Source organism: Cajanus cajan, chromosome 3, assembly GCF_000230855.2.
Source record: "Cajanus cajan strain Asha chromosome 3, NIPB_CcT2T_4, whole genome shotgun sequence".
Classification (NCBI taxonomy): domain Eukaryota; kingdom Viridiplantae; phylum Streptophyta; class Magnoliopsida; order Fabales; family Fabaceae; genus Cajanus; species Cajanus cajan.
Genome location: NC_138519.1, coordinates 4,446,159 through 4,470,413, shown reverse-complemented (window position 1 = coordinate 4,470,413; position 24,255 = coordinate 4,446,159). Strand labels below are relative to the sequence as shown.

Below are 24,255 nucleotides of genomic sequence, written 5' to 3'. Positions count from 1 at the left end.
AATATTTATTATTAAAATAATGTTTACGTAAATGAAATATATTAAGAGTACCAATGATATAAATAAAAATGACAATCATTATAAAATAATTAAACAATATAAAATATGAACACCTTAACAATTATTATGGATAAAAATAATCATAGATTAAGCAAATAAATGAGGTTAGGGACACCTCACTAAGTAAATATACACAAAATATAACATAAATAATAAATAAATAAATAAACATAGTAGTATATAAAATTTTAAAGAGATAAAGTTCTCCTCCCCCTTACCTTAAGGTTGTTTATTTTTCTTTCTTTTATGCCAATTTGTTTACCTGGTAATAGATAGATACTACATGTGTATATTTATATATTTTGAATAAAAACTTATTTAATTACTAAAATATGTATATATATAGAGACACAACATGACTTGAACCTGTGACATGTACCTCATGGTCTTTATGTATAACTAGACAAACCATTAAACGATTCCATTTGATATGTCTATTACATTATAATAAGTTATTTTATATATAATTATTATAATAATAAGATATTATAAATATTTATAATATAATTAAATATCATATATATATATATATAATTTACTGAATATAAATTTTTTAAAATAACCTACTAGTATTTATCTACTCATTTTAAACATATAAACTAAAATTTAAGAGTCTTAAAAATAATAAAATTATAAATAAATATTATATGATTCTTTTTTATTTTACTGAAAATTTTGTAATAAAGATTAATATTTTGTAATTATATAAAATATTGTACTTATTTTCTATTATATATATATATATATATATATATATATATATATATAATAATTCACTACAAAAAACTTGTTTGTTTGCGGCGGTTTTTTAGTGAGAGCGACGGCGGTTTTGACCGCCGCAAACTTATATTGCGACGGTTTGCCGCAATCTTGTGCGTCGCGACTAAATTTTGGCAGCGGTTTTCTAAACTGTCGCAACATATTCGATAAAATTGCGGCGATTATAAAATTGTCGCTATTTTGTAAACTGAAACTAGTTAAAAATTTGCGGCGGTTTTAAATTTAAACATGCGTTTTAATTAACAATTTGCAGCAGTTTGTAACCGCTGCAATTTAGTTCGCATCCAATTTATAATTAAATATTTTTTATAATTACATTTTCAACCTGTTTGTTTAAATTCTTATCTCAAACATATCATCAAGATAAACTAATACAAATGATTTAAATAAGAATGTCATTCATTAAATAAAGATATTAAATCCAAATTTAGTGCATAATAGATTTGCATCTTTCAAACATAGAAATGGTCCTTAAGTTTAAGAAACTTAGGCACATAAATACAACGAAAATATAAAGATGGTCCTAAAAGCTCCTAACAAACTAAAATTGAAGCAAATACCTAAATAGTTCCTCATGATGATCCTCCATTATCTTCAGGAATATTATATCTAAAAATTAAGATATTACACCAAGAATGTTATGCAATAGCAAGATAAGTGCTCTACCAAAGTTTACGAATACAATAGAAATACAAAAATAAATCTTCGAAAACAAGACATTACCCAAAATTAGAGATATGCAATGCACCATGAATAATCAAAAGCAATAATTTAGACACAATCAACGTCTGTTTAAGGCATAATCAACAAGTCAATAACCAAAGCAAAATTGAAGCATGGAAGTGGGGACACAGCTGTAAATGGAACAACTTTGGCTAGGAGCCTTTTAAAATTGAGCAACTAAAAATAATAATAAAAAATGTATCATCTAACAAGCAACAATTGCCTAATCATAGCAAAATAATTCACTGAACCATTAAAAGAAACATATGGATAAGAGCTATGTGAAGGAGAAGTTGAGCAAAACAAAGACAATGAAGCAATGACCTCTAAATAGAGACTTAATGCAATGTGAATTACATGAGGCAACATTATGGGTATAGTGCATGAATTTCCACAACTGAAAATTATGATTGAATTGTAACAACTTTAAAATATGTCTATGTTTTATTCTATTGTTTAGTTCAAATATTTTGTGTGACATCCTCTACCTTGCATAGTATAGCACATAAATAATATAAAATTGAACTGTCTTATATGAAATAAATAAATTCAAAATTCATACAAGTAGAGAGAATCATATTGTTAACATAAACTAAACTTAATGAAAATAACGAAATTACAAAGGAATTAAAATTAAAGTTCTCAAATTTAAATAAATGAAGCAAATATCAAAACTAGTCATAACTACGTCTTAATGTCACGTGTCCTATCAGAGCAAATCTTCATAAAGTCTGCTTCCATCTTCAGAGGTCGTAACATTGGCTCTAAATACTAATAATGTATTATTTTATATTAGTATTTTGTAAAAACATATTTTTTTTATTAAAAGAGCATAATATAATTTTATTTATAAGATCAGAAAAATTATAATACAAAATCAAATATTGATATTATCTTATTCTAAAAATAACGAAATAAATCCTAAAATAATCGAAACAAATTAAATCTAAATATTTAAAATATAAATAAAAGATTTTTATAAAAAAAACTAATTTATTCTCATGTAGATATTTAGATATATTTCCAACACATTTTTCTCTCATTCCACACCTCCTTTCATTAATTCGACCATTAATTCGACCATTGAAAACTAAGAACCAATTTTGCTGAACCATCTTCCGAAAAAAGGTCTATAACAGTGAACAACTCTTTGGTAGCGATTGGACTGTAGCTACCTGGTGGATATGGAGATGACTTTTCTTCTATTCTCTACTCTCACTCTATGATTCCTGAATGCCATGCATTTCTTTTTGTATATCTGGTTTGCAGAAATATGGAGACAATCTCAATGATGCTATTGATGCTCATTTTCATCAAGGGGATAGGCACATGTATGGGAATGTGACTCATATATATGTAGAGTTTCATTCTGATAATTCCCAGTTGTATCTGAACATGTGGTGCTCAATCGTGATTGATAAATGAATCAGGCACAAGCAGCACCAATCCCATTATATAGATCTCGAAGTAACATAATAGTGAAGGTTGGAATCTAGTAGCCGCATCCACAAAAGGCAAAATTCCAAGGCTTAGATTACTTGGAGCAGCAGCAAGATTTTGCCCTTGACCTGATAATCTAGTCACAAGAATCATAGAAACTCAATAAAATAAATCAAATCTCAGCTTCTTTAGCAATATCATTAAAGATTTCACAAGAAAAGCATTAATATGAAAGAAAATAAATGTAGAAACTCTGAAGCAAATTGCCATACATGTGCCTATCCCCTTCAATAAAATGAGCATTAACTACATCATTTAGATTGTGTCCTGCAGAACAGTTAAACAAAAGGTAAGAAATACACGGCATTTCACGAAATATGACTAGCTAAATTCACCGATGATTATTAAACAAAAAAGAATTAAAGTAGCGCAAGATTAGTCATACATAAGTTGGTGCAAAAGGATGACCTTGCAATATGGCAGAAGCCCACAAATTATTAACATTGCAAACTCAAGCGAAAGATCTTCAAGAATAGTAGACCCTTCTGTAGTGAGGCACAGGATCCAGACACAGCATGGTGATATCACATTTTTCAGCTTTGATATTCTTCTCATGAATTAGTTGGTAGAAGCAAACAGTTGGACTTGAGTAACATGTTGGTTTGGTAATTATTAGATGATGTTTCGGGTTGTTTGATTTGAGAACAGTTTCTATTTTTTTAAAAATTTAAATTATAAAATTTTAACCTTATTTTCACTTTGTTTCATGTTCTAGAAAAATTATACAGATATTACATTCATGATTTGTTGTGTATGTACATATAATATTAACTGTTGATTTTTTCATCAATAGCTGAAAGTACTCACTTTATCCACTAAAATAAGTTATTTATTTTAAAATAGCCAAATCTATGTTGTGAGGATTTCTTAAACAGAAAATGAAAGCAGAAAACGTTTTCTTGAACAACAAAAAAAACTTGTTTCGAGTCCTTTCTGATGGAGATTTTGGGAATAGATTAAGCACTCAATCTTATTATTGTCACCTTTCCTTGAGCTATAAGGTTTTGGTTTTTGTGCATAGCTTTTGTAGTGGTTCTTGTCAAAAGAAAAAATATATATTCTTGCCACCAAAGAGAGTTTCGCAATGATACCAAAACTAGTTGGGAGATAAAGAGACTAGTCGGCACAATGTGCTCTGTCAGATGGCAGGTTTAGTTAGTGAACCTATGTTTGTTACCTAATGTTGTACTACCAAGCCACAAAAGCTCGTGGTGCATAACTGCATATTATCCTTGTTTTTTACTGCATTAATGTAGGTTTCTTCATCTTGTATTAGAAGTGAAAGTTTGAAAGGAATAACTGCAGAGATGTTCACAGAAAATACCCAATTATGGAAAAAGAGAGTGGCATACTATAAGAGATTGGACCATCAACTAGCAGAGCGTGGGAGATATAGAAATCTGCTTGACATGAATTCTTACTTAGGAGGCTTTGCAGCTGCACTGGTTGATGATCCTGTGTGGGTCATGAACATTGTCCCTGTTGAGGCTGAGATCAACACCCTTGGTGTTGTATATGAACGTGGATTGATTGGAACCTATCAGAACGGGGATGCTTTCTTTCTTTTGTATGCATAATTAGATAATCAACATGTTAATGGCTTTTTGACGCCTGGGCGACTTTTTTACAAACTATTTACATAAACATGACTCATCTGAAACATATTATATATAGAGTTAATCACCTATACACCGCTAGTGTAAAATTTTTTTACATTGACAACTAATTATATCTCTTAATTATGCCATATCATTATTAAAAATAAATGTGTTTATAGTGACATGACACAATTAAGAGATATAATTAGTTGCTAGTATAAAAAAATTTTACACTGACAATGTATAAGTAATTAACTCTTATATCTTTAAATTGTTTTATACAGTGTCAGTTCATAATGACACCACAGTGACATGTGACACTTTTTTAGCCATTAAGATTAGGTGGTTGCAGCTTATAGCAACCCAAATGAGTCGTTTTAACTTTTAACCTAAAGTAATACAAACTAGCTTCGTTAAGTCATTGTAACTTACACTATTGTAGGCTATAGCTACACCATTTTTTTGGTGAGTGACACTATGGGCCATGTGATACATTTTGATTGACCAATGTGCGGTGAAAAAAAAAAGTAAAAATGGTGTTGTTGTGAGTTACAACAACTTCAAAAATAAAACTATTTGTCAAGGCCACGTGGTGCATTTTGGTTGGCAAAATGCACAATGAAAAAAAAAAGTTAAAATGGTGTTATTGTGAGATATAGCAACCTCAAAAAAAAAAATCTGTTTGTTAGGACCATATGGTGCATTCTGATTGGCAAAAATATGTGGTTAAACAAAAAGTAAAAATGGTGTTATTGTAGACCATAGCGACCTCCAAAAAAAAAATTTATCTATCAAGGCCACGTGGCGTATTCTGATTGACAGAATGCACGGTAAAAAAAAAAAGTTAAAATGGTGTAGCTGTGAACTATAGTGACCTCAAAAAAAAATTGTCTATAAAGACCACGTGGTGCATTCTCATGGACAGAATATGCGGTGAAAAAAAAAGAGTCATTATGGGTTACAACAACTCCAAAAAAAAATTAATGGCAGACGTTGTAATCCATAACGACTCCCTAAAAAAACAGTCATTGTAGACTATAGTGACCCCTTAAAAGTTAAAAAAAATTGTGTAACAAGATCGTTGTAGCCCATAGCAACATATGTTAGCTCTAACTACAATCGCCGTAATCCACAACAATTTTTGTTTGGTAAAAAAAAAATCATGTGTCACAGGTGTCATTGTAACCCATAATGACACGGTTTAAAATAACTCAAAAACATAATATGTTTCAAAAACAACTTCATTTGAGTACATAATTTATAAAAAAGACCCGACAAAGGTCAAAAAACTTGCATGTTCATAGTTGATAATTAAAAACTTTTAATAAAATTGTAAAACCTAGTAAGTTGGTAGGAGAGGTTAAATATACCTTTTTAGGAGGTTAAAATGGGTTAACTCGTTTAAATTGTCAAAATAGGTTCTTGGATTTTTTTTAATATTTGATGAATTGTTTTGTATGTTATTATGAATTTCATACTATTTTAGTATAATTACATTCTTGTGATTACAACATTATATTTATATTTATGTTTTTAATTATATTTTTATTTAGTTAATTATTGATCTCATGACAAAGGTATCAAAATCAACTTGTAATAATAATGAATAAGGTTGTTTCTTCAGGAACTAGATAGATTAATTAATCATCAATTAATTTAGAAAAGTAAAAAATAAATATATGTAATATATTTACACATGTTCAACGTTTGATTCATTAAACTAAAAGTTCAAATTAATAAAACTTAAAACAAGTGACAAATATGCAAATAAATATTAGAGAAATTCATATATGAGATGCTTGGGACGGGATTTCATTTACTACACCTTTTTGTAATCTTAATAAGAATATAAACATATATACATTAATTCTTCTCTTACAATATTATCTACAATTGCAATAACTCAATACTAATTCCTTAATATAGAGATTCTAAGTTTTACCCCCTTAAATATCAATTCCTTTCATATTAAAAAAAAAGGGAGAACCTGCATTAAGAAAATCCTTTTAAAGACTAATGATTTTAGCTCTATTTCTAGCAACTTAAACCATTAGGTGATTCATTTTAAATCATGATCTAGAAAATATTTTCCAATTGAGTTCTAAATCAAAGTTTCAAATACGAGCAATCAAAACGTAAAAGGCATTAAGAACAAAAATTAATCATTAATAAATAGAAGGGATCATAACATATATGTGAAAATCAAGAATTACATTAAGCTGCAATAGATTACATCCAATCCTAAAATGAAAAGATTATCTACTCATTTTCATGAGAGCCAACCAACAAATGAAAAGAAGAAGAAGAAGAAGAATTTAGTGCAAATTGTCATTGTTCTATTCCCAAAACGTTGGAATCACTACCAAATTCTTCAACTTGGATGGTCTTCGAGGCTAAAGGGAGAGAATGATGGGTGAGGTGTGTAAGTCTAAAGAGTCTGAGAGCCGTCTTATTCTTTTCTCCTTTTTAATATGTTATGATTTGTAACAAAAGATTATTTAGTACCACAAATTGGTTTAAGCCATTTCTGAACGACTTAAGGCTTTTTTAAATACATCACCATAAAGAAAGTAAAATGGCTTAAGTCCTTCTAAAATGGCTCAAGCCTTTTTTTGGTAGATTATAATTTTAAATTTTTCTGAAATGGTTTAAGCCCTTCGAATATGGCTTAAGCCTTGTTGAGTTTATTTTCATTCATGAATCTTTTCTAACTTCAATTCTTTTCTTTGTCTTGATTTCTCTTCACTTAACCTACAAAGCAAAACCATCATAATTAACCAAAAATTACTATAATTTAATTGGATTGGATTTTTATGATATAATTTACATAATTATATATAATATTCACATCCTTGATCAATTTATGAGGGGGAAAATGAAAACATGTCATTTTACACAATAATATTCATAAAATTCAAGTAAAAATAACAACTAACATTAATCAATTTACCTATTTTTACATTTTTTTTAGTTTTAGGTGGCTAACTCAATCTAACCACAAACCTATCAGGTCTTAATCCAACCTAAAAAAGTTAGGTAATTTCATCTTATTTTGACTTTTTATTTTAAAGACAGTGCAATGCGTAAAAAATGGGTTATGGGAGACAATGTTTTATATTTACTAGCGAAAAAATAAATAAAAGACCTTACGTATTTTCATTAGAAAAGAGAAAAAAGTAATAAATATTTTCTAATAATTTGTACAGTTTTTAAAAGTTATTTGTAGTTATTGAAGATAAAATGGAAAAGAAAAAAAATAGACACTGAATGAGACAATCTTTTTATTATTGAGTTAAAGTCATATGTTTGTAAAAATGGTTAACTTTTAATATTTTTTAAAATTTTAAAGATAAAATCATCTAAAAAAAAATATGTACACCAAATCAAACTATTATTTTTGCATATGAAATAAATTATAGATATAAATTTAATGTTATCTTCACTATAAAAATGCATGTACAAGAATTAAAAAATATTGCATAATTATTTTATATATGATTTAATATTGCATGATATATATATATATATATATATATATATATATATATATATATTAGTGAAAAAAAGGCACTTTGTTAATATTATGAGATGTAAAAGTTATAAAACGATTATATTACAGTTTTATTTTTGAAAAATAATAATTTTTATTTAAATTAATTGAATGAAATTAGTGACTTATCATCCACTAAAAATAATTGTACAGATACCGTAATAAAAATATTTTAAGCGTTATGAATCTTTGTTATATATTATTCAGTGTCATATTTTAGACATTAATAGTGTTCGTCTCAAAATCCGTCTTTCCCAGCCACCGACAGCAGCGTTATAACAAAAGAGAGTTTAAATCATTTTCCATCATTTTTTGTCCTTTACGTTTGACAGAACACTGTTTCACAGATCCAATCCTCTAAATTTAAATTTGTTGTAGCACTTGCACATGATTATTCATTATTCATTATTCACCACTTATGACTTCATATATGGTTATTCAGTTTTAAGTCTCTGCAAGAACAGGTAATAACACTATGAATCAATTAGATGTAACGACCAAATCTACTGAACCTAATCTTAGTTTAGTAAGTTTCTAAATTTTATAAATTTAAAAAAAAATAATCACATTTTTTATAGTTTGTTTGAATATAAATTAAAAAAAAATAGAGTTTCTCTACCGAAAAAAAAAAACTATTTATTTTTATTGAAAAACTCTAAAATATTCTTCTAAACTAGGTTCCAATGAGGCTCCTAATCAGATACTTGACAAACAATTTACCTAACTAACTAATGGTATCATGGGAATAGTAATTAATTTCAAACTAAAACTAACTAATCACAAACATATGATGTGATGCCATTTTGGTTAGCTAAAAAGTTCAAGGGACAACATCATCTGTTTTTCTTGTCAACTTTGAAAACTAAATAACACCTCAAACCTCAAACCTCAAACCTTAAACACTTTATCTCAACGGTGAGTATAAGTGAAGATTGTGAAACCTAACTAACATATCAAATTAATGTGTCACAGATGTGATATGGTGGACATTCTTCTAGAGATGGACCGAATTTCGAGGCCACAGGGTAGTATCATATTGAGAGATGATGTGGATGTATTGATGAAGGTGAAGAGCATTGCAGATGAAATGCAATGGGATGCAAGAATTACAGATGATATCATCCATCCTAAAGATTACTTTTTTTTTATTATTATTTATCAATAGTTTCAGTTTTTTAAGATTCAATCCAACCCCAAAAAAACAGTCTCACCGTTGCTAAGACTTACTTCATTAAAAGTTGATGAACAATCCTTAATACTAAAAGCACAACACGGATATGACTTTACCTAAAAGATAGAACGTAAATAGTTTTAAGTTTAAATCTTAGTGTTGTCATTGTAATTATAATAAATAAATAAAAATGTTTTAAAAAAAAGACAAATGTTCATTCTAATTAAGGAGATAAACACATCATATGGCAACATGGCCCATATTGAGACAACTTGGAGAAACATCACAGAAGGTATATTTACAAAATACAAGTTCTTGTTCCTATCAATTTATATCTTTTTCCTTCATATTCAATCCATCTCCAGAAAAAGAGTCTCGTCATTACTAAGACCTACTTCATTGAAGGTTGATGAGCAATCTTTAATACTAAAAGCACAACGCGGGTATGACCTTACCTGTTAAAAATATTGAAGCAGTGACAGTGGATCATTTCAATCATATAGAGATCATATGCTGGCTAAAGATAATTAAGGATCAAGAAAATTGTCCCAATACTAAAAAGAATCAGGTATTTGATATTACATACTTAAACCAAAGGTTAAAAAAAAAACTAAGTGCCTTCATCTTTGCCTGTGATAGTTTTCATAAAAAGCATATGAAAGTCACTAAATTAATTTATGATATGATGCTAGAATGTATTTAATGGATCACGTAAATAAACAGCAGTGTGAAAAATATGAAAACCAATATATTCTGATATGACCATGCCACATAAACTTGTTTAAAATATTATCAGCTAATACAATTTAGATGCATTCCTAACTATTAATAAGACATAAACTGGGAACCAGCACATAACTCATGGACATGCGCGAGGAAAAAATTGTCATCGAGATTCATCTTTAAGTTGTTTTGAACATTCCATCAAGCATGAAGTTTGATAACCTTAAAGAAAAAAATACGGAAATAAAAGCATTGACAGAAACTAAACAATACCTTAGTTACACCATCGACAGAAATCATGCCAGAGTAAAATAACATATAGATTCAATAAAGAGATTAAGCGGATCAAGAGACACTCACAAGTCTGTATGTCCCAGGCTTCTCCCCTTGAAATCTAACAGTGTCTACGAAATCAAAAAGATTCTACAAGGTAACAGAATGACAATTTGTTAACCAAGTATGCCAACTCTCACAGTAAAGTAAAAATGGACAATGTTACTCCTCTAAGTGTTTATCTGGTGCTTCAAGCACCTATTGCATACGTATGCATTCTTCAGGAAACAAGGAAAGATAGAAGAAAAAACCTATTTATTTTTAAAGGAAATGACTTTAATTGAAGTGAGAAATTATTTTTAAAGGTAAATGCTGAACATAATGGACATCTGGCAAGAGGAGATTGGGGGAAGAGAATCACAGAATCATAAGTGTAATTCTGAAAGACATCAGAAAGCGGAACGTATCTAAGCATTTTTGGTAGTCGAGGTGGCGTTTGCTTGGGGAGTGTATAATATCCTACGGTGTTTCGTTACTATTTTCTTGAGATATTCTGGTTTTTCTTTCCTATTGTTTTTCAATTCTGGGTTGTATTCTTTACTTTATCGAAAATTTCTTTATGCTGGCAGGAGCTGAGCTCCATTCCTTTAAGCTGAATCTTATCCAGAATTTATTTTTAATCATATTCTAACACTAATTTTACCTCAAGTTTGTCAGTTTTGAGAAAGCGACGATTAAGACGATGACCATCTGGCATTCGAACAACAATAGTAATTGTTTCATTACATAAAGGTGGTTCCTTGGAAAGCCTAACTTCTTTCTTGTCAAGCATTTTCCCCATTTCCTGCAATCATGAGGCACACAAAATTCAGTACAAGAATTTGAATAGTCATACAGCAATAAGAGTCAAGCACCCAAACAATGGACACAAAAGGCAAAGATTGTCATACAGCAAAATTTGAATTTGAATTGTCCCACACTCTTAAATATAAGTCTCAATTACACATCACATGTCTAATGCATGTCCAATACACATCACATGTCTAATGCATGTCCAATACGTTTTTGAAAGGCAACCTTTTAGGAAGCGTGTAGTATGCTTCATAGCAAACACCACAAATGCAAAAGACAAACAGAAACAATAATCAATACAATTAAGCTTTTCAAAACCAATATACCCCTCTACTTAACCCAACCACCTTAGGAAGGCCTAAATGGCGATTTATGGAATGATTCAATACAGAGTATATGATCTTGCGAAGTCTAATGTACAAAACGTTGCACAAAAGTAAACCTAATGAAATGGTTAATTGAGTTAATCCATGTTTCATAAGTCAACACAATGAAACATAAACCTTAATCATGTGCTACCTTGAAAGTTAAAAAACATTAATCAGACACAGAATACTTGCCTCTTGCCTCTAGTCACAGTCTAATAATGGATTTGTAATTGTATAGTTTATAATAATCATATATGTAAGAATAAACACCATTTATGAATACAGGAAAACCAAGCAAACATTGAATAACTAACTGCCCATGCACACAAACACATAAATAGCGGCATGTCAAGCACAAGCACCATTTTTTTGTGAGAGGAAAAAGGAGCTAATTTTGAGTTATCACCGATTAAATTTTACATGGATAGAGTCAAAATGTAACCTTTATTTAACTTGTAATATTAGATATCCATAAATGATCCAACACTTTAGGGTTACATTTCATATTCATATCACAACTAACAGCAGGAACAAAGTCATCATAAACTCAGCAAATGTATAAACCCAAAAAAATTTTCTTACCTCTTCTTGAACTCATTCCACCACCAAAATTACTTATCTCTATCCAAAACCATTTGATTAACCCAATATTTTTTTAGCAAACTTCCTAACTTTCTTCGACATCTCATCCCAAATGAGGTTAGCACTACCTTATAATTATTAATTACCTTCCTCTGGTAATTTCTTTGTCAAATTAACTAGTATTTGATGTTCTAAGCTGGCCAATTATCTAGCCAGACATACAAGTTGTCTTTCAAAGAGTGTGGATAATCTAATTGTACTAGTCCTCCTAAAAACTACCTTCTTAATTGCTTGCATTCAAATGAATGATGAGCAAATTATATACCCCAACTTAATACATTTCATGTTTAATTTGCATATTAGAAATTTTCTAGTTATGTAAATTTACAAAAAGAAGTTCGACTTCAACAAATCTGTAACCAGAAATGGCGGCAACAGAAATTTCGATGCATTTTTAAATAATACAATAAACACTAGTCTGGAAACAGAAATTACGTGAGCAAAACTAGGAAGAGAAAGTTGGAGGAACCAGAAAATATATATAACCCTAAAGGATTTTAAGTAAAACGTGAAAAATTTGTGGGAGTGGAACATATTAACTGGAAAAAAAAAAGGACGTAATTGATTTTTTCATAAACTTTGTAAGGAGCATGGGCCTTGAATCCTCAATATAGGTCCACCCAATGCCTGCTTACAATTCTTCTTTGATATCCATGCGTCTTGTATCTGATATGGAAAATATATTTAGGCTTACAAAATACGCACCTCTAATTGGCTTCTGCTACTGTTGGTTTTCTTTTCCTTGTCTAACAAATCATAAGCTCCTTGCCCTTCCTTCTCCTCCAATATTAGATGCTCACGGATTGCTTTCTCCTTCTCTGCCGTCTAAATTCAACACAACAGGAATCAGAAAGATTGGAAACGGATAAATTAAATTGCACAAATAATTTGAATATTCAAAACCTCTAAGGACAACGAAATTGCATGAGCCAAATCATCATCTTCTTGTTGAATATGACTTTGAGGAAACCCATCATCAGATGAATCCTGAAATAATGTATTATTGAAAGCAGGGACCTTTAGAAAGCATATAGAAACTGAAGTAAACTAAAAACAGCATGGTAAGCTTCACGATGAGCATACATCAAGAACACCAACTTGCTCCCTTGAAGAACCTCCTCTCCCCCCCATTCTTGAGGCCTCTATCGCTGCTTGAAGCATTGCTTCCTCTAGTTCAGCATCAGGAACATGTGCAGTGTTCAATCTTGATTGATAATGTGGCTCCCATGCACTATTGATCCCTGCAGGACCTTCCCTCGCCTCTAACGGATGGGAAGCAAGAGATGGTGGGCGACTCCTAAATGCAGAAGCACCAATCCCAACACATAGATCTCGAAGTTCTCGCCTATAATTTGCATCAAGTAACAGTGAAGGTCGGAAGGTTCTAGCAGCATTCACAATAGTCGGAATTCCAATTTTTCGATTACTTGGAGCAGCGTTATTATCTAATGGGGCAGCAGTAGCACCAAGATTTTGCCCTTGACCTGATAATCTAGTCACAAGAATCATACAAACTCTGAGTAAATAAAATAAATCAAAGACAATTCAGCTTCTTTAGTAATATCACTAAAGATCTTAATTTTCATTAAGATGAAAGAAAATAAAAGAAACTCAATGAACCAAATTGCAATACATATGTCCGTCTCCTCGAAGAAAATGATCATTAATAGCATCATTGACATTGCCTCGATGTTCCTGCAGAACAGTTAAACAAAAAGTCATGATTTAATTTGTTTCTTTGATGTTTCTTGTAAATTTGAAGATGAAATAAAACTATTAAGTAACTACATTTAATGTAATAACATAGCATTAATCAAGATTAGTAGAAATCGAAAGGAAAAGTAAAAAAAAGAAAGAGTAAATATGAGAAAGAGGTGAACCTCTAATTTCTGGACCGCGACGGACTCTGGTGCTCCGGTGATTAGCATGAATTCTGCGACGGCGTTGGGCGTAGCCATGGTGGTTGGATCTCTTTCCAAGAGAATAGAGAAAGACTTTGTGCAGAGAGTAAAGTGTATAGTCAGAGTGTATGTTGTTATGGGGTTTCGCGCCACCTTTTTATACTATAAACTATTCCTTCCATTCAACTTTCTTTTTTAACCAGATTATTCAAAGAAAAATGTTTTAAAATTTGGATCCTTAATTATTTTTAAAAAAAAATACACAATAGATTTCACAAAAAAAATCACAATGGAGAACTAACTTAAATTAATTAAACCGTAATTTTGTTTTTAAAATACTTAGATATTTTTTATAAGACGATTCTATTTAAATAAGATTAGGATTTTATTTAGAGAATTAAGTAATCTTCAGTTACATTAATATTATTAATTTATTATTTAATTAGTATAATTATTTGTGCGATGTATGTGATATTTAATTTAAAATATAATTTATATCATAATTAGTTATAAAGTATTTAAAGTAATATTAATTAATATTAATATATAATATTGTTTCGATTAAAAACGAAAGTTATTATAATTTTAAATTCTTATCATGTAATAATTTCATGTAATTTATTTAAAATACTTGATATTTTTTATTAGATGATTTTATTTAAACTAAAGATTAGGATTTTATTTTAAAAAATTAAGTATATATCATGTGAATGAATCTTTAGGTGTAGATAATATTATTAAGTTATTATTCAACTAGTATAATTTCATGTAATTTATCATGTAATTATAAGTTATTATAATTTTTAATTCTTATCATGTAATTTAACTAGTATAGTTACAGATCCTTAATTTGTTAATTTGATTATAAGATTACTCTGAATTTGATTGAGAAGGATGTTATCCTCAAACATCCTTATGCTCCTGTCATATATATATAGAAGATCAGGTCCCTCCAATAATGAAATTAACCATTATCCTTTAAACATTCATATAGAAAGTATAATACATATGCAGATAGGTTAGCTAGGTTAGCTAAGATTAACACTACTAGTAACTCATCACCCATTGTTTGGGATGTTGAAATCATGTTTCTTCTCCTAACTTATGTTATAGGGATTGGAACTCCTAAAGGATTCAACTAGTTTTTTTGTTTGTTGGTATTTTATATTTTGATACATCAAAAAAAATTATATACATTTTCTAATGATTTTTCAAATTCTCTATGAATAAATATTTGTGTTTAATTATGTAAATCAATTAATTAAATACTAATATATTTATTTTAAAATTAATAGAAAATGTTTAAATTTTAAAAGGCTAAACAATTTTAGAAAAAAAAAATGGGCTCGAGTTATATAGTTTTGAGCGAATTTTGTTTAGAAGACTATTCTACCTTTAATAATATATAGATATAAATTTAATAAATTAATTGCAATAAATTATCCTATAAATTGATTCTAAATTTAATATTATATTAAAAATTATCTCATTAAATCCTTAGATAATGAATTGTTCCAAACAATTGATTCCAAATTTGAATTTGAATATATAATTATATTTTAAAAAATAACAATCATTTCAAAATTATATGCACTTTTTTATAATATTTCAAATTTTCTATAAAAAATATTTATGTTTATTTGATGTAATTCAATTTATTAATTGTTAATGAATTTATTTTATAATTAATATAAAAAAGTTTGAATTCTAAAAGACTAGAAATATCTTCTCTCTTTTTTAAAGGGGTTGAATTATGTAGTTTTTAGAAGAAAAAAAATAAGATTATTTCACCTTTAATAATATATAGTCATAGATATAGATATATATATATATAGTTATAGATAAATGAATTAAAAAATTGAATTTCAATGTATAATTAGAATAAAAAATTTAAAATAAAAAAAAACCATCGTTTCACTATTATATCCTTTTTTTAATGATATTTTAATTTTTTGATAAATTATTTGTGTTTAATTGGTGTAGTTTAATTTATTAAATGCTAATAAATTTATTTTATAATTAATAGAAAATTTTTCTATTAATTATAAACTGATGAAACAACATAAGTATGCTTCTATTCAACATTTCAAAACCTTTGTCGGCTGATTGGTCTAGGGGTGGTAAGCAGTAGAAAACACTAATGTAGTTCCTTATATTTTGAAGGTTCCTTCTAAAAGTGACTCATAAACACTGGATCACGGTTCAAAAATAATGCTTTTTTGGAGGTCATGCAACTTGGTTTTCTTAAGTGTGAACCTGCTAGCAAGTCATTCAGTCGTTAAGGATGTGGGCAAAGCAATAAAATGTGCGAATTTAGAGAGGCAGTCACAAACGACCTAAATTACTATATGCTAAAGTTGAAGGAAAATGAATGATGAAACCTATGGTAACTTTTTCCCAAGCTTGTGTTGGTGTGTATAAGGGTTGAAGAAGACTATATTTCTAAGTTGGTTTATATTTATTGTGTTAGAAGGTTGTACAAGTTTGGATGAAAGTTTTAGTTGCAAAGTACATCTTGGGCTAGTAGAAGGATGTTGCTAAATGAGCCAAAGTGGGTTTAAGACTTGAGTGGTCGACTAAAGGTGTAGCATTGAACTCGTGAAGAAAGATTTGGCGCATATTCTTAAAATTAGGTATAAAAATTCTCTCCGTGAAGAATAAAATCTTATTCATGATGTGAAATGGGGAGACTAGATCTACCAAATACTGGGACATGAATTCTTAGCATATGTCTATTTGTCATAATTGTTGGAGATCTTGGACTAAAAGTGGAATAGGGGAGGAATCTATAGTTAGCAAAAATGGTTGCTTTGGTGGTCTCAATAACGTATCAATTGCTTGGTTGTTTCTACCAAGTTTGTAAAATGCTTCAAAATTGTATATAAGTAACTTGGTTTCCTAGTGTTATTGCTCTAGAGTGTGAAAAGTCTGTGTTAATATTTCTTTCAAAATTTTTTTATCACTAATGATATGAAATTGTTTTTCCACTAAGTATTGTATCCATTTCTTTATGGAGGACATGATGACAAGTAACTTGCAAACATACATTAAAGTCATTTGGATGAAGGGGTAGAGTCGTTTGTTGTAAAAGGCAATGGGCCGACCTTGTTGGGATATGGTAATGGCAAAGTTGTTTGTTTCCAAGACAAAAACATGCCAAAAATTAGGAATAATAAGTATAGGCATGGTCGTAATTAATTCTTTGAGGCTTTGGAAATTATTTTCTACCGATGTATTCCATGTAAACTTTGATGAACCACGAAGTAAATTGGTAAAGGGAGTGGTGATAGTGGCATAATTATGCACAAAGCGCCTATAGAATCCAGTTAAGCCTAAAAAACCCTTAAGAGTTGTGAATGGGTGTGGTCTTGGCCAATCTAAAATAGCTTTAACCTTGTTGGGGTTGACTACAACTCCTTGTCCAATATTAATGTGGCCTAAATATGTAACCTTTGGAACAACAAAGATACATTTAGCGAGTTTAGCAAAAAAAATTGGATGTAGATAACAAATCTAAAATCAAACATGAGAGAGTTAGGTGTTCAACATAAGAATGTTTATAAATTAATATGTCATTAAGAAAACAACTACGGATTTGCAAAGAAAGAGAGGTAGTAAATCACTCATTGTTGATTGAAACATTGAATGTGCATTGGTGAGTTCAAAAGACATCACCAGAAATTTCTAATGTCCATCTTAGGTCCTAAAAGTTGTTTTGTGAGTGTATGATGGATTGAGTCTAATTTGATGATAACCAGCTCTTACATCAATTTTAGAAAAAAAGTTAGCTAATCCAAGTTCATCAATCAAATAATTAATAATAGGAATTGGGAAACAATCTCTAATAGTAATAACATTTAAGGCCTTGTAGTCTACACAAAAATGTCAATTTCCATATTTTTTAACTAAAATCACAAGGGAGAAATATGGGTTGGCTTCTACTAGGTATGATGATTCCTTCCTCAAGCATTTTTGGAATGAAAGTAGTCATAACTTGCTTTTGTGAATGGGGATATTTGTAAGGGTGGACATTAATTGGTAAAACAATTGGATGTACAGTTTTATGATGATCAAGGGGTCTTTTTGGAGGAACCATAAGGCTTTTGAGAAATCTCAGAGTAACATTGGAGTAGGGTTTGGATTTAGGTTGGAAATTAAGGGTAGAAGATAGTTTGGATGAATGGATAGTGGGTTGGATGGAAATTAGATGGTAAGAAGCATTAAAGTCAGTGGCATAGTTGGGGGTAGGTAGTGGCTACAAGAATGGCAAGATTCTTACTAGTGATGGTAACTTGTTCCTGGTTGTATGTGAAAGATATTTGGGATATGGAGAAGTCAACTTGAATTGGACCTAATGTGTTTAGCCAAGCAATACCCAAAACTAAATATGCATCTTCAATAAGAATCAAATAAAATGGTAGATGAGAGGTATGTTGATGAATTTGTAATGGAACTTGAGGGCTAATAACGTTACAAGTAGTTTTTTTCACCATTTCCAATTATGATAGAGAATGTAACCATAGGTGAAGAATGTAATCATAAATGACGTGCAATACGTGGTTGGATTATGTTGTGAGTATTGTTTGTATCATTAAGAATCGATACTAGAAGGCCTTGAATTGTGCCTTGAAATTTTAGTGTTGTAATTGAAGGCAAACCAACTAATGCCTAAGGTGAAAAATGAAAGTGAATAGGCTTCTCTTCTTAAGGGATGTTTGATGGATTTTCTTATTGATATTCATTAGGACCAATTTTCTCATCCAATTTGTCACTTAAAAACAAAAGAAATTTAGGCATTGTACAATGGTGGTTAACATGGAATTTTTTTATCATAATTGTAATAGAGGTCGACAACCCTTCTTTCTTGAAGTTGGGCTTGGGTCATTTGTTTGACTGGAAGGTTTGAACCAACATAAATGATAGAGTTGGAATTTGGTTGGAAGGAATGGTGGATGATGAACTCATATTGTAAGAATGAAATAAAAAAAGGCCTTTAATCGTTAATTTTAGCTTCCATTAATTTGGTAAGCCCAATAGCATGGTTGACAGTGAGGGGTCATAAGATGGCCAACTTGCATTGAATATTGTCATTCTGTAAGCCTAAAATAAACTTGTTAAGAATAGTACCGTAAGTGAGTCCAATAGTGCGATTACATAATTTTTTCAAAATTAGCTTGATATTCAAAAACAACTAAACAAGGCCTTTTTAGTGAAGTTTGAATAACTCCACTTGGTGGTTTTCATAGGAGGATGAACTAGAACATAATTCTAGATCTTTGGAAAAGGAGAACCACTTAGACAATTGATAATTCTGATACATCCATTTAAATTAGTCGAGGACATCCCCTTTCATATAGAATGCAACCATAGGTAATTGTTGTTCTCAAGGAACCCGATGTAGACTAAAATATTGATCAGCTTAAAACAACCAAGCAAGAGGATCGAATCCATCAAACATGTTAAGTTGAAACTTTAGTATGAGTATCTGAATATTGGGCAATGGTGGTAAAGAAGGGTAAACATTGATAAAAGGGGAAAAATATGGGTCTAGATGGTTAATCATATGAATATTTGAAATAAAAAAAGGAAGAGAAGGAGGAGGAAGGGGTAGAGGTGGAGGTGAGGATTGTGTTTCATGAGATAAGATGAATGATAAAGATAAGAGATGAAAAAAAAAAGTGTTGTGATATTGACAAACGAACTTGAAACAAATTAATTAACTAAAAGAGCCATTTGATCTAGCATGTTATACAATCCTTAATATACAATATTGTGTGCAATCCATACAGTTATGTACACATTTGCCAAAATAAAGAAATTTGATGGTGCCTTTAAAAACAAAGTATAAAAAATCTTCCTGAGTTTTAAATATTGAATTAGTCAAAAATTAATTTAAAATAATGTCACAAAATTAAAAATAATTAATATTTTAAAATGATCAAATTAGTTTAAATATAAAAAAATAAAAAATAAATATTTTACCGTACAAAATATCAAAATAAATCTAAAAATAAGATAAAGATAAACTAAATCTTTTTAAACATCATGCAAGTCACCGAAACGCACGAAACGACCCCGTTCAGTTATCTTGACAGTACCAACAAGTAGAGCAAGAGCACCGAAGAGTTGGCATTAGCGATCTCCGTGCATACATAGCGACACTAGAAAGTAGAAACTAACCTCAGCGCGAGCCACCTTACCCAGTGAACCCCACCGCACCGAAACAAATCTCTCTGACCGAAAACCCTAACCCTAACCCTAACGCCCCTCCCTCATGGACGCTGACGACGAGACCTCGGGCCCGATGATCGACGAAATCTACGCCAACGGCGGCGGAGGTGACGACGGCGAGAAGCGGAGCCGCCGCGCGATCATGAGCGGCGACCAGCTCGACATCGAGGCGTACGCGGCGCTGTACTCGGGGCGCACGAAGATCATGCGGCTTCTGTTCATCGCCGACAAGATGAGCAACGCCCCGACGCAGCTCGAGGCACTGCGCATGGCCTACGACGAGATTAAGAAGGGCGAGAACACGCAGCTGTTCAGGGAGGTTGTGCAGAAGATCGACGGAAGGTTGGGACCGAACTACGGCATGGACGCGGCGTGGTGCGACGCCGTGGATCGGAGGGCCGAGCAGAAGAAGGAGAAGCTCGAGAACGAACTCAATGCGTACAGGGTTCGTTTTTATTTTGTTTTTATTATTTTTATTAGTTGAAATCTGAAGATTCCTCTGTTTTTGTTTTTGCCCCAAAATGTTTGGTTGCCCTAAAATTTAGATGCTAACGTACGTGCTCCTAGAATTCGATTGTAGGATGTTTTAGACGTATGTGTCAGTGATGATAAGTAATGCTTGTGAATACTAAGGTTTTAATAGTAGCAGCAGCAGTTTCAATGTTGGTGGAAATTGCGGACAAATATGGCCACAATTATGGACTGTTTTTAATTGTGGTTGCAGTTTAGTCACAATTCTTGATATTGTAGGAAATTGCGGGCAAATGTGACCTTAGCTACAATTATCGTGTCAGAGACTTCAAAAACCTTGATGATGCGGCCTAAACTTTTTTTTTTTTTCTCTCTCTGGTGGATTGAACCTTGTTTGATTGTTTCAAATTTTTTTGTTTGCTGTTGGATGGAAACTGTTTCTTGACTGTAATATTTGTTTCTGTTTATGCTTCTGCTGCCAAGTATTGTGTTTTGTGTACATTCAGCAACTTTCTGGGATGGTGCTGCATGTGTATGTAGTTTGTGTCTGGTGATTAGTGTGGATTGCTTTCACGTTGCGTTTTCTATACTTTGGTGATTATTTATGAGAAATAAAGAGTTGGTGTTGTTTTTTTATGCTAAGAGTTTTGCAGATAGCTTTGCTTAGTGTGTTCTGGTCCTTTTCGGGTGGATGGTTGTTGTGTGCTATTAGACTGAAAGGGCTTGGTTGAAATGTATTGAACATGCTAGATTAAATTGTCATATCATTTCTGTTTGATATGGTTGTGGATTCCAAAGTAGTCTCCCTGTGGAGTTTTATCTAATGTTTGTTACACAAATATGTTTTCCATAATTGGCACGGTAAAAAAGTGAGATGGATTCCTCCCTAACAGAAAGTAAAAAAGAATAAAAATTTGAAGCTAAATGGTTTGTCTCTGTTTACTGGGATATCATTTTATTATATAATATTTTGATTAGTTCTGTTTTCGTAAATTGCCACTGCTTCCGTATCCTGTCAATTCCTTCATCTTGGCTTTTGTTTTGGCAGACAAACTTGATTAAAGAAAGCATTAGAATGGGATACAATGATTTTGGAGACTTTTACTATGCTCATGGTCAATTGGGGGAAGCTTTTAAAAATTATGTTCGTACCCGGGATTATTGCACTACATCAAAGCACATTATTCATATGTGTATGAGTGCAATTCTGGTCAGCATTGAGATGGGTCAATTTCCTCATGTTACAAGCTATGTTAGCAAGGCTGAACAGGCACCAGAAGCCCTTGACGCAATAACAGTTGCAAAGCTACGATGTGCCGCAGGATTGGCAAATCTAGAGGCCAAAAAATACAAGCTTGCTGCCCGAAAGGTCTGTGCTATAGATCTTTGTTTGGCTCTACTTCGGCTCAGAGTCAGGCGAGACTAGAACATTCTATCATGATTTATGAAATTTCTGATTAGAAGTTTAAGGATTCAATACTCATTTATAATTGTTTGATTTATTTATGATAACCTATTAATTTCATTGTTTATAACTTTTGGTAACCTCATTTTCATTATTTCATGCAGTTTCTAGAAACAGGACCAGAGCTGGGACTTCACTATAATGAAGTAATTGCACAGCAAGATGTTGCAACATATGGAGGGCTTTGTGCACTTGCAACATTTGACCGGGCAGAGTTAAAGGCAAGTACTCTATTATATTGTTAGATGCTTCTTCTCAATGACTGCTCTGAAAAATTGGTGACACTGTCTGTGTTTTCTTTTCTTTTTCAATATTTGGCAGAGCAAAGTTATAGACAATTCCAACTTCCGCAATTTCTTAGAGTTAGTGCCTGAAGTAAGGGAACTGATAAATGATTTTTACTCAAGGTAAGTTGGTGCTCGTGCATGCTTTTTCTTTGTTGTTCAATTATGTTGTGTATTTGGGATTAGTCACTTGGCAAAAGAATTTTCTTGCCTAAACTAACTAAACTAAAATTATGGAGAATCAATAAGGTGCATGAAATTGCACTGGTAGGATAGGTACATGATTTTCTTTGTGCATGGTGCTAAGCTGCTTGTCTAAAAATATGACCAGAATTTTTTGAAATTATTGGATTGGAATGTTTTGATTGGAGAATATAAACTTCAAATTCAATAGACAGTTAGGTGTAATTAATTGTTATTGTTGGGATGTTGGCTTTAATTCATGTGACTAATCCTTTATTGTTTTGTTTAATAAGGGGGTGGTTAGAGTTCACTAACATTTTTGATTGCTGTCCTTTTGATTTTTATTTTGCAAATTTAAACAATTTATTTTAATGCTGTTGCATTGGTGAAAACTGAAAGGGGACATGTTACTTGATCACATCTTCCAATAATTATCTTACTCTAATGGTTTTGCATTAAAAAGTTATATATATGTATTTCTTGCTCAAATTGTTTCTTTGCAGTGGTTTACTTTCCTTTATCTACATGTCTTTCTCGGCTCCCTCTGGAGAATATATTTATCTTGATCTCTTTCCTTCCTTTTCCCAGTCACTATGCTTCATGTCTGGAATACCTTGGGAACCTCAAAGCAAACCTATTGCTTGATATACATTTGCATGACCATGTTGAGACGCTTTATGATCAAATTCGTCACAAAGCCCTTATCCAGTACACACACCCATTTGTATCTGTTGATTTGAACATGATGGCTAATGCATTCAAGACAACTGTTGCTGGACTCGAGAAAGAACTGGAAGCATTGATTACTGATAATCAGATACAGGTATGGTTTGAATTAATTTGCCTTGTTTGGTCCATAGCTCAATTAGGTTGAATTTATAATGGAAAATTCTAATACATATTTCAATATCACATGCTTAATTGTTTCTCATTTTATTATTTGCCTGTGGCTAAATAATTTTGAAGATGATTTTAAATTTTTTTTATACCTTTACAATAAAAACTGTGTATGGGATTTAAAAAGCTTATTGTCGGTGGAACTTGTTGCACTTTGCAGGCTCGAATTGATTCACACAACAAAATTTTGTATGCACGGCATGCAGATCAAAGGAATGCCACCTTTCAAAGGGTTTTGGAAACTGGAAGGGAATTTGATCGTGATGTTCGTTCCATGTTACTGAGATCAAATCTTATCAAGCATGATTTCAATCTCAGAGCATTAAGGAAACTTTGATAATGGACTGATGATGATGGGGCCAAGGCTGCTATTTTATATCACAGGCATTGATCGAATATGAAGAGGCAAGATTCTTGAGTGAAGTTAAAGATTGCCTTCCCTCATGGTGGATTGAATCAAGGTTGCAAACGTACATTTGTGCAAACATTTAACGACATATTATGGTTGCTTTTGTATATACCCTCTCATAATTTCAATTTATTCGTCACGAGATCTTCATTTCCTGTTTTTTAACCCGCACCT

General features: G+C 31.1%; 2 protein-coding genes across 2 annotated transcripts; one reads left to right on the top strand and one right to left on the bottom strand.

Annotated features, from left to right (window-relative positions):
• Positions 1-9,493: 9,493 nt before the first annotated feature.
• On the bottom strand, positions 9,494-14,281 carry LOC109798607 (plant UBX domain-containing protein 9). Its single transcript, XM_020358942.3, has 8 exons — positions 14,121-14,281; positions 13,874-13,935; positions 13,324-13,732; positions 13,144-13,227; positions 12,946-13,065; positions 11,082-11,222; positions 10,466-10,528; positions 9,494-9,837 (listed from the first exon to the last, which is right to left on the bottom strand). Exons 1-8 carry the CDS (start codon positions 14,196-14,198, stop codon positions 9,733-9,735), a joined length of 1,062 nt encoding a protein of 353 aa, XP_020214531.1. The 5' UTR covers positions 14,199-14,281; the 3' UTR covers positions 9,494-9,732.
• A 5,929-nt stretch (positions 14,282-20,210) lies between these two features.
• On the top strand, positions 20,211-24,246 carry FUS6 (COP9 signalosome complex subunit 1). The gene is made up of 6 exons (XM_020357693.3): positions 20,211-20,817; positions 21,892-22,212; positions 22,413-22,529; positions 22,630-22,715; positions 23,364-23,598; positions 23,833-24,246. Exons 1-6 carry the CDS (start codon positions 20,416-20,418, stop codon positions 24,007-24,009), a joined length of 1,338 nt encoding a protein of 445 aa, XP_020213282.1. The 5' UTR covers positions 20,211-20,415; the 3' UTR covers positions 24,010-24,246.
• Positions 24,247-24,255: the final 9 nt, after the last annotated feature.